The sequence below is a fragment of the Lissotriton vulgaris genome, chromosome 9, assembly GCF_964263255.1.
Source record: "Lissotriton vulgaris chromosome 9, aLisVul1.2, whole genome shotgun sequence".
Taxonomy (NCBI): domain Eukaryota; kingdom Metazoa; phylum Chordata; class Amphibia; order Caudata; family Salamandridae; genus Lissotriton; species Lissotriton vulgaris.
The window spans coordinates 736,148,590-736,161,634 of NC_141697.1; the positions used below are offsets into that span (position 1 = coordinate 736,148,590).

The following is a 13,045-nucleotide window of genomic DNA, read 5'->3' on the forward strand; positions in this document are numbered from 1 at the left end:
CGTGGAAAGGGCGCATCGGATGCCTCCTCGGCCCCCCAAGCCAGGAGCGCCCCCTCGTCCCCTGATCGCGCGCCTCCTTCATTTCAGAGACCGGGACACTGTGTTGCGTGCGGCCAGGGAGAAAGCACCGATACGATTTGAGGATAAAAAGATTTCAGTCTATCCTGATTTCACGCCCACTGTACAGCGCGCCAGATCCACCTTCATGGGTGTCAAACGCAAGTTAAGAGACAGAAATATGAAGTATGCGCTGCTGTTCCCTGCTCGGCTCAAAATCCTGCACGACAACAAATCCCACTTCTTCGACTCACCAGAGGAGGCGGAGGAATGGATGGAGATCACTTTGACACCGCCGACCTCGCAGGACCCATTCGGGGAGCACCGGGGGGGCGGACGCAACGAGCGCGGGGACACACCGGACAGACGGCACAACACTCCTGGCCCTGGACTCCACTCTTCCCACGGACCCCCTGTGAAGGCGCATCCTCCTGATGCTCGGGTGGCGAGCCACCCATCGTCATCTCACCGGCAGCAGCTCACGGAGGAGGCACTAGCAGCACACGACGCCCAAGCACTTAACGACAGGCGCTCCGCCACCACTGACACCCATACTGAGGTGTCTGGCTCAATGGACAGCTTGCCGCTGTTCCCGAAAATTACAGCCCAAATGGCAGAGGAGTTCTGATTTGCTGAAAATATGATCCCCTCCTTGTGGTAATGTATACTTGAACTCCCCCTCCCCCCCCCCCCTCCCCTCCCCCTCCTTTCGCAAGTGGTGGGTTGCATGGGGAACCCACTTTGTTGAGGACTAACAAGCCTATGCAGACCGTTCAATGACAGTCGACAGAGGCCTGTCACCCCACGGTATGCACACGGACTCCATTGACTTGTGCCCACGTTGGGCACCACAGTTTGGATCCCGGGCACGTTGGCTTGGGGACCTTTTTGTTAAGGGGTTATTTGTTTCCACGACACACTCACCTTATCTCATCGTAAAACTGACATGGGGCCCAGGGCGTTACACTGAGTCGCGCCACATGGTTGGATATGGGGCCGCTTAATAATTACCAACTGTGCACCTGGAACGTGCGTGGCATGGGAGCAGTCCAGAAACGCCATAGAATTTTGGCCCAGCTTAACCGCAGGGGAACCCAGATTGCATGCCTGCAAGAGACACATTTGAACGCCTCTGAAGCTGTGAAGCTGCGCAAAAAATGGAGGGGACAATTATGTGCTACCTCCTATTCTGCGTTTTCAAGGGGGGCGGCGATCTGGTTCCGTGGCTCTGCCCCCTTTCAGATGTTAGAGCATAGAATCGATAAAGAGGGCCGATATGTATTTGTGCGGGGGCTGTTGGACGGGGATGCTGTGGTATTTGGGTGTGTTTACTCGCCGAACTCTAATCAATCGGAGTTCTTGTTGACGGTGAACGGGGTGCTGGCGGGATGGGCTGATCATCGATGGTTTATTGGGGGTGATTTTAATGCTGTGCTTGATGTTACGCTGGATAGGTCACATCCCCCTTTACAGGCGACTGAGAGTAGGAAACAAGCGGATGCTCTTAATCGATGGGCTGAGGGCTGGGACCTGACTGATGCATGGCGCAGTACACACTCACAAGAGAGGGAATATACCTTTTTCTCCCCACCACACCAGCTTCATACTAGAATTGACCACATTTTCTGTTCCCGCTCCGTAGCAGATACAATTGTTAAGGCCCAACACATGGGGAAAACTCTGTCCGATCATAGCTCTGTAGAACTCACATGGCAGTGGGGCAGGCGGCTGGCCCCCATCCCTACTTGGAGACTTTCCCCAGACATCCTTGAAGACTCAGTGTTCCGGGCCTCCCTGTCCGACGCTATAGGAACATATTTTTCCACAAACATGAACACGGCCAGCACCCGTCAAGTGGAGTGGGACGCATTTAAGGTCTGTCTTAGGGGGGCAGCCATGGCCGCTGGAATGGGCAGGAAAAGGGAGATAATTAATCAACTGAAGGAGGTGGAGGGCTCCCTAGCTTCCCTAGAGAATGAGGCTGCCGGCACACATGCACCCTTCACACCACTACAGGAGGCTCACATTCGACACGCGGAGCTACTGGAAGACCTGAGGCTCCTAGACTATAGGGAATATACGAACAGGCAGCATGCACAAGCGGATAGAGCTGGCCCCCTCCTAGCCCGCCTATTACGGGACTCCCCAGTGAGCCACCCCATTCTGAGAATCTTGGACCAAGCAGGAAATCCAGTCACCACCCAGGTCGGGATCAACACTTCGTTCAGGGAATACTACACAACACTGTACAGTCCCCCACAGCCCCTTCCCGAGGTCGCATTCGAGGCCTTTACGAGGGACTTAGCCCTGCCTCGACTTACAGACGGGCAGATCAAAGACCTTAAGCGCACCATTACCATAGCTGAAATCAGACAGGCAATACGCTCCCTTCCTAAGGGCAAGACCCCTGGGACAGACGGCCTACCGGCCGACTTTTACGCAACATACATAGACCTACTAGCCCCACGGTTACACGCTATTTACTTGGAAGCACTGCGGACAGCCACCCTACCGCAGTCGTCTATGCAGGCGTTAATCACGTCCCTTTTGAAGCCTAATAAAGAAGGGCTTCAGATGGCTGACTATAGACCCCTGTCCCTTCTCAATACTGACTCCAAGATATTGAGCAAGGTGCTGGCATCAAGGCTCGTGCAATATGTACCTCAGCTAGTCCACTCGGACCAATGTGGTTTTGTCCCGGGCCGCAATACAGCCATGAACCTCAGGCGACTAGCCCAGCTCATGCTCGGCGACCGGGAGGACACGAGCTCCGAAGGCTGCATCTCCCTGGACTTGAAACAAGCATTTGACTCCCTCAGATGGGATTACATGTTTGACACACTGTCGAAATTTGGGATACCCCCCGAATTCCTCGCTTGGGTCAGATTGCTGTATACAGCTCCCACTGCTAGAGTGCGCACCTCAGGTCATGTATCGGTTCCTATAGCTATCGCACGGGGCACCAGACAGGGCTGCCCACTTTCCCCCCTCCTATTTGTCCTTGCCCTTGAGCCGATGCTCTGTAGGCTCCGCCACATGGCCCCCCGGTTTGGCATTCTGCGTCATGGGACGGCACATATAGTGTCCGCTTATGCGGATGATATTATCTTATATTTCCGGGACTTGAGGAGCGACTTGAGCCCCATTGCCCAGGTATTTGAGGTCTTTAGGTCGATCTCAGGCCTGACCATAAGCGAATCCAAATCATATGGCTTCACATTCGCAGCAACTGGTCTGACTACTCCGCTGCCCTTCGCTCCCCACGAGTTCCAGATAGCTGAAACCACCTTCAGATATCTGGGAATGCAGATTTACAGGGAAGCAGATCAGATGATCGACGGTAACCTTGGGAGGGCCATTAGAGCACTGAAGTCGCAGATACAATTTTGGCTCACACTACCACTCTCTATACCCGGCAGAGTGGCGATATCCAAGATGGTGATGCTCCCCCGCCTTCTCTACCACTTCACTAACTTGCCGCACCTGATCCCGGCAGCAACCTTTAAGACCCTAGACACTCTACTCACCGAACTTGTGTGGGGGCACGGCCGCAGGCGTATAAGTCTGTCCAAGCTGCAGCTCCCCTCTGAAGCCGGTGGCATGGGTTTGCCTGATTTTAGGGCCTACAACTATGCGTGTCAACTGCAATGGCTGGCCTTCTGGGTAGCGGGCCGCAATCTCCAGGAGATTAACATGACGGATAGGGATCATGCATTGGGGAGAATACACACGTTACTTCTGCCCAACTCGATTATACCTAGGGATGTCCCGCCTCTCCTCAAACTGGCGATAACTTACTGGCGGAAGGCGTTAAAGTACACGTCCCCTGGGTCGTCCTACGCCCCCACGATCCCGCTCTTGGGTATCCCACTGGCCACGGGGACTCTGTCGGCGGACTTGCTGGAACAATGGCATGACGCCGGAGTGTCGCACGTGGGCGACCTGTTCGCGGAAGAGCACCTACTGTCCTTTGCAGACTTTAGAACTACCCACGGAGTCCCTGGAGGCACCTTCCTGCTACACTCTGGCCTTCGCCACTATATCACACATAAGTGGTCCCCTAGGGGCATGGAGCCAGCTACGAATCCTCTCATCACCATGCACTACCTGATGGGCACGGGTGCCCACCTTACAAGGTGGCTCACTGCTAGTATTAAAAAGGGGAGGGCTTTCGATCTGTCACCACTCCGGGCAGTATGGGAAGTGGACATTGGTAGATCCCTGAGGGATAAGGAGTGGGAACGCATCCTTCAGTTTCCCAAAAAGGTAGCTAGGAACCCCAAGTTCAAGTTCATTCAGTCGATGCTTCTACACAGAGCCTATCTGACCCCACGCCGCATACACATGATGTTTCCTGATGCGAACAGTAATTGCCCCCGATGTGACACCGAGGACGCAACACTAATACACATGCTTTGGCAATGCCCCAAACTGGGATACTACTGGACAACGGTCCATGCATCGCTCCAGGAAGCGGGTGCTTTGACCCGATCTCCAACACTGGAATGCACGTTACTGGGGTTGGGGCCCTCACAGCGCACTAGAACCGTGGCGACACGTTTTGCGGATCTGGCCTTGTTGCTGGCGAAACGCGCCATCACGATGAGGTGGAAGTCAGCCAGACCTCCTGACCCGGAGTTGTGGAGGGCGGAAGTGGTGCGGTGGGGTAAGGCAGAGGGAGCTGCACTACAGAGGGAGGAATACAGGGGTCTGAGGAAAAAGCCAATTTCACTGGACTGGTATACCATATTAGGTATGTTTGAAACTGGGGGAGACGGGGAAGACGAGGGTACAAGTGCCTCTTCGATTGCACGATAAATGTGTCCTTGGCCGGACTGACATGCACTGTCACTAACCGTGGTGCGCTACGAAGGGGTGAGAGGAGTCCCCCAATTTATATTCTCTGCATTGGTCTAGTTTCACCTATGTGCACAATCGAATAGGGCCATATGCTGTGATTCTCTGAGTGCCCCAGTCTAATGATTGATCAATTATATGTTTTTGTGTGAGTGTCGGATGGGTTTGTTGAGGGTGGGGGAGGGATAGTTTTTGACAGGGGTTTGTATAAACTGAGACGGTTACTGTCACCAACAAAATGGAAAATTGAGACAACTATGCAATTATATGTTCTAAGCAACCTTATGTATGTATAACTCTGTATCCCTCCGGAACTGGAAGTATCTGTGACTGCTTTACTTACTATGCTAATAAACAGATTTTCAAAAAGAAAGATAAACAAATGCAACTTCAAAAGGAATTTGCAAGAGCATTGGCAGGAGACAGGAACCGATAATTTTGGAATGTTCCCTGTGCACATCTGGTAGAAAGCATCCTGCTACCACATCAGGCTCTATAAACAAAGGCAACCCTAAAGTAATAATAAAGCAACATCAAAAGCACTGGGACTGAGCATAACTATCTAGTGTGCGGATGTGCTCTTTATGAAAGTCTAAACGCAATCACTCAAAGTGAAGTTATTCAGTGGCTGATGTAGTCCGCCCCACCGCCCCATGCTGTATGCTGTAGTAGGCTGAAGCAAAATATGAATGACACTAAAACTGACCAATGGATGAAGAAAGTTGACTCAAAGCCCCTTTAAGTAAAATACATATGATTTTAGTAAAATCAAAAGGTCTTGGTTAACGTCGGACCTAAAAACTGGGATACCAAGTGCTCCCATTCCGGATCTTGGGGTATGGAAACACAACTGTACACCATGTAGAGGATAGTACAACCCAAAAACACTAGGCAAAGGACATTTACATCCCAACAATCCGCATATCTTTATTTCACTCATTACTGTTCTTACCCTTCTGTCACACTATTTCTATCTCTCTCTCCTTTTTCCTAATTTTCACTGTCTCCTCTGCTGTTGGTGTCTCATTCAGGAGCCCTTGACCTCTCCTATCAGCCTTGCCGTGCTATTCACTTACATTGTTATTCATGAGGTTTTATCAGGCAACATGCTGCCAACAAAAGCCTGTAAGTAACTAATGAAAGTTTTAGTAGAACTCGTTTTACCACCCCATCAGATTCAGTGCAGCCACTTGCTGTTGCTGCTAAAGTTGGGGGTTCACAGTACCACTGATTATGAGCTACCTCTGTCCAGCTTGGTCGATATTGGCATCACTGTGCTAGCCATCCATGATGCTCATGTCCGGTTGATGCCAGCATGCCTTCATCACCTTGGCGTACATAGGTCATCTACTTGGCACCAGATCTTTGCTACATGTGATTCCAATGCATGAGCAGGCTCTACATAGGCGAGGAAGCCAAGCCATTAGGTCCGACTCCCACCCCTACACAAGTCCGGCCTTTCGTCTACACAGTAGGAGTAGGATGGGAGATTCACCTGAGATGTTGTGGGGAAACAAGAAGGGTGTTGTGGAGGGGGGCACTAATATACAAAGAACACAATCCCCTTTCAATGTGTGCACTGATCTCTTTAGATCCAATGGAGGGAGCCCCCAATCTGGCATAGGTTCTGACTGCCCTAAACCTTCACATCCAAAAGCCTTTTAGCTTCCTAGAGGCACTGTCCCCCGGATCACAAAAAATCCCTAGCTAGTCATGGGTAGTGTGCTTTCAATGGTGCCAGTGCGAAATTGTGGCTAGGCACTTTCTCACTGGGAAGCAGTATGGTTCACAACTCTAAGGGGATTCTTGTTTGAAATGGCACATGAAACGTCCAATGAACAACTTTTTTTTGTGTCTAATGAGTGAGTTCCCCACACATCCTCTGCTCTTCATCTGTCCGGGAACTGAAGCAGTGTATTTTTGCCTGTACAGAGCATACGATGTCTCTCCTCTGAATGACTTTAGAACATGTGCCATTATGTACATCTGCTGTTTATAAGAGGTGTTATGGCAGCCCTCATCTTCACAAATAGTGTGGCATATTGTGTGGACCTGCAACACCTGGCAGACATCTGTATGACTTCCTGTAAGTTGCAAATTGAATAACCATTTATCACATGCCCTGCTCTATAAGTAACACGTATATTATATGATCCGCTCTGTTAGTCACACCGATGTGCTGGCGTGAGGGCCTCACAAGTCCATAGGAGAATGCCACCACCATTTTTTTGGCTGCTGCAGCATGCAATGCCCCAACTGGCTGGTAGCAACGAAAAAATAAGAGTCATCACTGATTAGAGTGAACTGTGAGACCAAGTGGGTGTGTTTAAGTCATTTTGCTGTCATGGATCTGGAGAATGATGACTGAAGGGAGGGAAGGACAGAAACAGACAATCTCGCGGTTCACTTGCAGGCTTCAGCTCCTTGCCTTGCCCCGTTGGAAGAAACTGAAAACCAAAAAGTAACGAAGTCAAAAAGTAAAAGTTCTTTGACCAGTGGAACTAATAAAGGCTTCTCTAACCCGAGCTTCATTGCGGTCAGCCTGAAATTGTCCCTAGGTCACGGTCTAAGGCAAATATTGACTTTTGTTGTTTTGCCGTGTTGGAATGCTTTTTGCTTTAAAACTTTAAAAAATCCACTTTTCTAGTTCCCTTTATTCGATTTTAATAATTTTGTATCATTTTGCTCATTAAAGTGTTCTCAATTGTTATGTAAATTGGTTTGAGCATTTTTTATATTGCTTTCTTATCTTTAATGTTGTTTGGTACTACTTGAACTTACCTTGCTATTCGCCGGGGTAGTTCCTGCTGCCTGTGCCATAGTTACCAGGTGTTGAGCAGAGTTTCCTGACGCATCTGGGAAAAGCAGATGGAATATATGTCTTGAAAGGCGTCCAGAATTCGTGTTAACAGTGCAGTGATACTCCTTTCCATGTTATTCCCTATTCCAGCTGTAAAACTCAACGTTCCTGTAATAAGGCAACATCAGGTGCAGTATTACTGCACTGTTGGTACCGAGCCACTGGTAGTGAAGCCGTCTGTGGTAAATGCATTCCATTACCATGGCTCTAAAATATGGGTACCTATCACCCTTAATTTAGTATTTCCACAAGTAAACCCATGCCAAAGACAATAATAAAGTGTCTGCTATTCAGAAGCAAATCTCTATTGATTAAAGTGTTTTTGTTTGCCCTTAAATGGAATGGCTCACCAGTTTTGTGGAAACTAGCCATATTTTTGGACAGCAAGTGCTCTTTTTCCTTAGAAATTAGTAATTTTTGTGAGAAAGCAGTGTGCACATTCACATTTTTGTACTTATTGTGAAAATTCCATTCTGCATAGTGTTAAGTGGAGGTTTTCCACTTTGACAGATGCCTTGTGTAGTTTTCATGGACACCTGATTTATTTGTGGTTTCCATAGGCTCAAATAATACACAGCAGTGACCGTTCTTTGTCATCCTCACTAACAACCAGGCTGTGCCATAGGAATAAACTATTCCTTAGATGTTATTTTTCACCACTAAAGACTGTTTCTTTTTAGGTTGGATACCAGATTCGATTTGAAAGTACTCGTTCCACAGCCACGAAGATTGTGTTCTTGACCGAAGGTCTGCTGCTCCGTCAAATTCAGCATGAGACCGAGCTGATGCAGTACAATGTCCTGATCGTCGACGAGGTTCATGAGCGACACCTTCATAGCGACTTCTTGCTGGGAGTCTTAAAGCGGCTTCTGTCTCTTCGCCAAGACCTGAAGATTATCCTCATGTCTGCCACCATTAACATCAAGCTTTTCTCCAAGTACTTTGATGGAGCCCCGGTGGTCCAGGTTCCTGGGAGACTTTTCCCTATCCAGGTGAGGTTTGTGTACAGTGACTGCTGATTTCAGTGGATGCATTTTGGTGACATATATTTTTCATGGGTTTAGTAGGAGCTATGTAGCTCTATATATTTGAACGGCAAAGAGAATTAGTTCTTACATTGGCTCTGATTAGCTTCGGTTAGCTCACACTGGGTTTCCCACTCATGACTTGTGTTTCATTTGTAGCAGAAGAGGGAAATAAGATGTTATTGTTGCAAAAGAAAACCACGTCAAATAGATGAGTGGAATGTGTCTAGTGTTTCCTATGGGATGCCTCTTTAAGATTTTATTTTTTTTAGCTTTGTGAAGCCCCTAGTAACCTTTTTGGACATTTGTCGATGGAGCCAGAAATGCACAGGAGAACCCTCCATTAACAAGCATTAAAATTTAAGTAATTAAAAAAAAATACATTTAATTGATCCTCATGAGGGGTACCTTTACTGCATCATATACTATGGCTGAAAATGTAAGGTGTTCTTAGAATTGTAAAAGCTTGGCTGAGAAGATGAAAGAAAGGTGAATGGATACCTGCCGTTCAATGCAGTGGCGTAATGAAAATTTAAGGGGCCCCCTTGTTCGGTATACCTGTGTTTAAACCTAAAAGGACTGATGTATTCTCATCAGAGGAAATTTTGGTGCACGTATGCTTGAAAATTAAAATATTTATAAAGCGCACGACTACCAGGCGGTTTCTTGGCGCTAAGGATGCGAACCGTGGGACAGAGGGAAGGGTGTGCCGCTAGTGTGGAAAAGCACAGGCAAAAAGAAAAGTTTTTAATGCTTTTCGAAATTCCAGGTAATTGAAGGAAGACCTAAGGGGGAGGGGAAGGGTATTCCAGAAAGCGGGGGCCAGAGTGGAAAATTTAGCACCTCCCGACTTCTTCTTCTTAAAGCGAGGGACAAGCAAAAGAGATTGCGAAGAGGAGCGCAGCTCTCTGCTGGGGAGGTAGGCCTTGACTTCAGAGGTTATAAAACCAGGGGCTGTCCCTGCCCTGGCTTGGAAGGTAATACATCCCATCTTGAACAGGGCGCGCTCCCGAATGGGCAGCCAGTGCAGTGCTTTGAGCAGGGGAGTGACGTGATGAGACTTGGAGAGGTTGAAAGCAAGTCGAGCAGCCTGGTTTTGGACCAGCTGAAGTCGCCGAAGGTTGTATGCGGGGACGCCGGTGTACAGGACATTTCCGTAGTCTAGGCGGGAAATAACCATAGCTGAAAGAATAAGTTTAAGAGCAGAAAAAGAGAAAAAACGTGAGACTCTTCGGATAGTGCGGAGAGTGAGAAAACAGGAAGAAACAACTGAACTAATCTGGGAGTGCAAAGTCAGGTGAGCGTTTAGTTGTATCCCTAGGGTCTTAACGGAAAAAGAGGGGGTAGGAGGGGTACCCAAAGAAGAAGGCCAGAACAGAGAGTTCCAGGGACTGGAGGAACCACCTGTCAAAATCAGCTCAGTTTTGTCAGGATTAAGCTTCAGATGGTTTTGGTTCATCCAGTCCCTGATGAAAAACATGACGGATTGAAAGTTGTGGATGGACTCTGGGGAAGAAGATAAATTAAAAATGAGCTGGAGGTCATCAGCGTAATTGTAAATCGTGACCTCCATCTGCTGTAGTGCAAAAATAAGAGGGGACAAGGAAGATCCTTGTGGAACCCCGCACTGAACCTTGCAAGAGGGGGCCAAAAAATCAGCCAGACGGACGGCCTTGTGTGATCCCTCAAGAAGGAGGAGAGTCAGACCAAGGAGGATCCCCTGACGCCGGCCACCCCAACACTGGAGAGAAGGATGGAATGATTAAGGCGGCGGATAGATCAAGGAGAACCAAAGCCTGGGGATGGTTGGTGTCCATGCCCTCTCTGAGGATGTCCATAACCGAGAGGACTACGGACTCCTTGGAGTGCGAGGGACGGAAACCAGCCTGGCGAGAGGCTAGGCAGCCATTCTCCTCGGCAAAAGTGCTGAGTGCTCTGGTGACGTGGCATTCCAATATTTTACCTAGGAATGGTAAAAGGGAAATGGGGCGATTGTTTGCGAGTGAAGAAGGATCTGCGCCAGGCTTCTTTAAAATGGGAATTATTATCGCGGATTTATGAGACTGTGGGACAATACCTTGGGCAAGAGAATTATTGAGGAAAGTAAGGGGAGGGGAAGGGCAAGCCAGATAGATTTGTCTCAGAATATGTGCAGGGCAGATGTCAGCAGGGGAACCTGATTTTACTGTTGAGAGAAGGGACAAGAAGGTCTCTTTAGTCAAAAGGGGGAAGTGATCAAGGTACGACCGTGCAGGCGGGGGCTGGGGATCCAAGAAAGAGGGAGAGGGGGGGGATGCTGGACTTGATAGCTATGATTTTATCCACAAAATAGTTGTTAAGCGAGTCACAGAGGGCATGAGAAGGGGAAGGCTTAAGAGTGACTCTATCCGAAAAGGCCAGGTCCTGAACAATGGTAAAGATTTCTCTCGATTGATTGTCAGCGGACAACATTTTTGAGGAGAAGTAGTCGGTCTTAGCCGAGAGAATGGACTTCTTATATTGGTTGAGAAGTATGGTGTATTGAAGATTAAGTGTGGGACTGTAGGCGCATCTCCAAGCGCGCTCAGCTTGCCGTAGGGCCAATTTTTTCTCCTTGAGTTCCGCATTGAACCACCTATTGGCGTCATTGGCGCGTCTGGTCGTCACTCGTCTTAGGGTGGCCACCTGATCGCAGCCTCTGGCGAGCCATTTGTTTAAGGAGTCCACTTGGGAAGAAGAGGGAAGATCTTGAAGGTTGGGACTCATGGCCGAGAGGGAGGAACATAGAGATGTCATGTCCACATGGTTCCAGTTGCGCGCCCAGGTATTTTTGGGAAGAGGAGGTTTCTTGGCAAGACTGGGGTTTAAAGAAAAAGAGATTAAAAAGTGATCAGACCAGGCACAGGGGGAAACTGCAAGGGAAGAAACAGGACAATTTAGTGACCAGACCTGGTCCAAGGTGCGACCGTGGGTATGGGTAGGGGTGTGAACATCGGACAAAAAATTTAAAGAACAAAGAGACTCCGAGAACTCTTTAGATAAAAGGTCCTCAGCCGGGTCGGAGGGCCAAAAGTTAAAATCGCCAAGCACAAAGATAGAGGAATTATTGACCGCCAGGGTGGCCAGCAGGTCTTGGACAGCGGGAAAAAAGTGCGGGGTTAGTTGTGGAGGGCGATACATGAGCAGGCATGTGAGAGGTGTTAGGAAAGAAGCAGAACGGACGACTAAGAAGTCGACCGCTGAAATGGGGGGGCTGATAAAATCTGAAAGTGAAGCTCAGAGCGGACAATCAAGGCAATGTGGCATGGAGAGTCGCACTATTGCTCGTGCGCCAGCTGAGGTACTCCCAGGGCTCGTCAGCCACCTGTTGTCTATTGATTTTGGAAGAGACAGTCCTATCCCTATCACAATGTCACCTGGGCCACCTAGGCATGGCGGCAAATGTCCTGTGCAAAACCTGGGCTTAGGGTAATGTACCAGTTGGCTTCTGAAAATGATTCAACTGTCCAGTTCCCCCAATTCAACCACCTTGAGAGGGAAATGTTTCAGTCTCTATTTTCCCTCTTGAGCCAGTTAGACATTCCCTCTGGCAAGTCTCGTCTCCTTTTTCTTGTTGTTGCTTCCAGTCCTTTATGTTTAACTTGACTTCTTGTATTTTTTAAATCCATGGGAAGAGTTATGAAGCAAATAGCACCCGGGTCCTCTTTTTCTGGACCATAATACAAGAATTTCTAGAAGACATGTTCTAGTGCAGAGATGACTAACTGATTTAATGAAGCTGAAGTACTCAGAAAAATGGAAAGCTAGACGATGATGCCGGAGCCTATGACAAATAAACAAACATATCTAATCACAAATTGAAAAAGCAGACTAAAAGGTAGCTACCTAAATTCCTAAACTCAAAAGTAGTTAACTTTCTAGTTAAGCCCAGGAACATTGTCCTCTGCATCCTGCCAGAAGGAACATTCCAACTATGTACTTTTGTTTTGCCGTTTGACACATAGCAGCTATTCAACAACACAAATACCCCCCACCCCCAATATTGGGTGGTGAACATATCAGCAACTTGCTCTATACAGATGACTTAGTTCCGCTCAGCTATACAAGAGTTGGATTTTAGCGCTTGCTAAATGTTTTACACTCATGCTGATTCTCATTATGGGCAGAAAAATCAATAAGATGAGCAGTTGGTTTCTCAATGGCAATACAATCGTGAAAGACTACCTTCGTGTTACAATTGATGCAAGGTGCTCCTTTGTCCGACACA

At 48.3% G+C, this 13,045-nt stretch overlaps 1 protein-coding gene across 2 annotated transcripts in view; it reads left to right on the forward strand.

Annotated features, from left to right (window-relative positions):
• DHX34 (DExH-box helicase 34) overlaps positions 1-13,045 on the forward strand; it is a 418,314-nt gene that overhangs the window by 62,688 nt on the left and 342,581 nt on the right. For both annotated transcript variants that reach the window (XM_086938485.1, XM_086938486.1), the window contains exon 3: positions 8,455-8,766. In XM_086938485.1, coding sequence (XP_086794611.1) covers positions 8,455-8,766 — 312 coding nt within the window. The remainder of the gene's footprint in view (positions 1-8,454; positions 8,767-13,045) is intronic.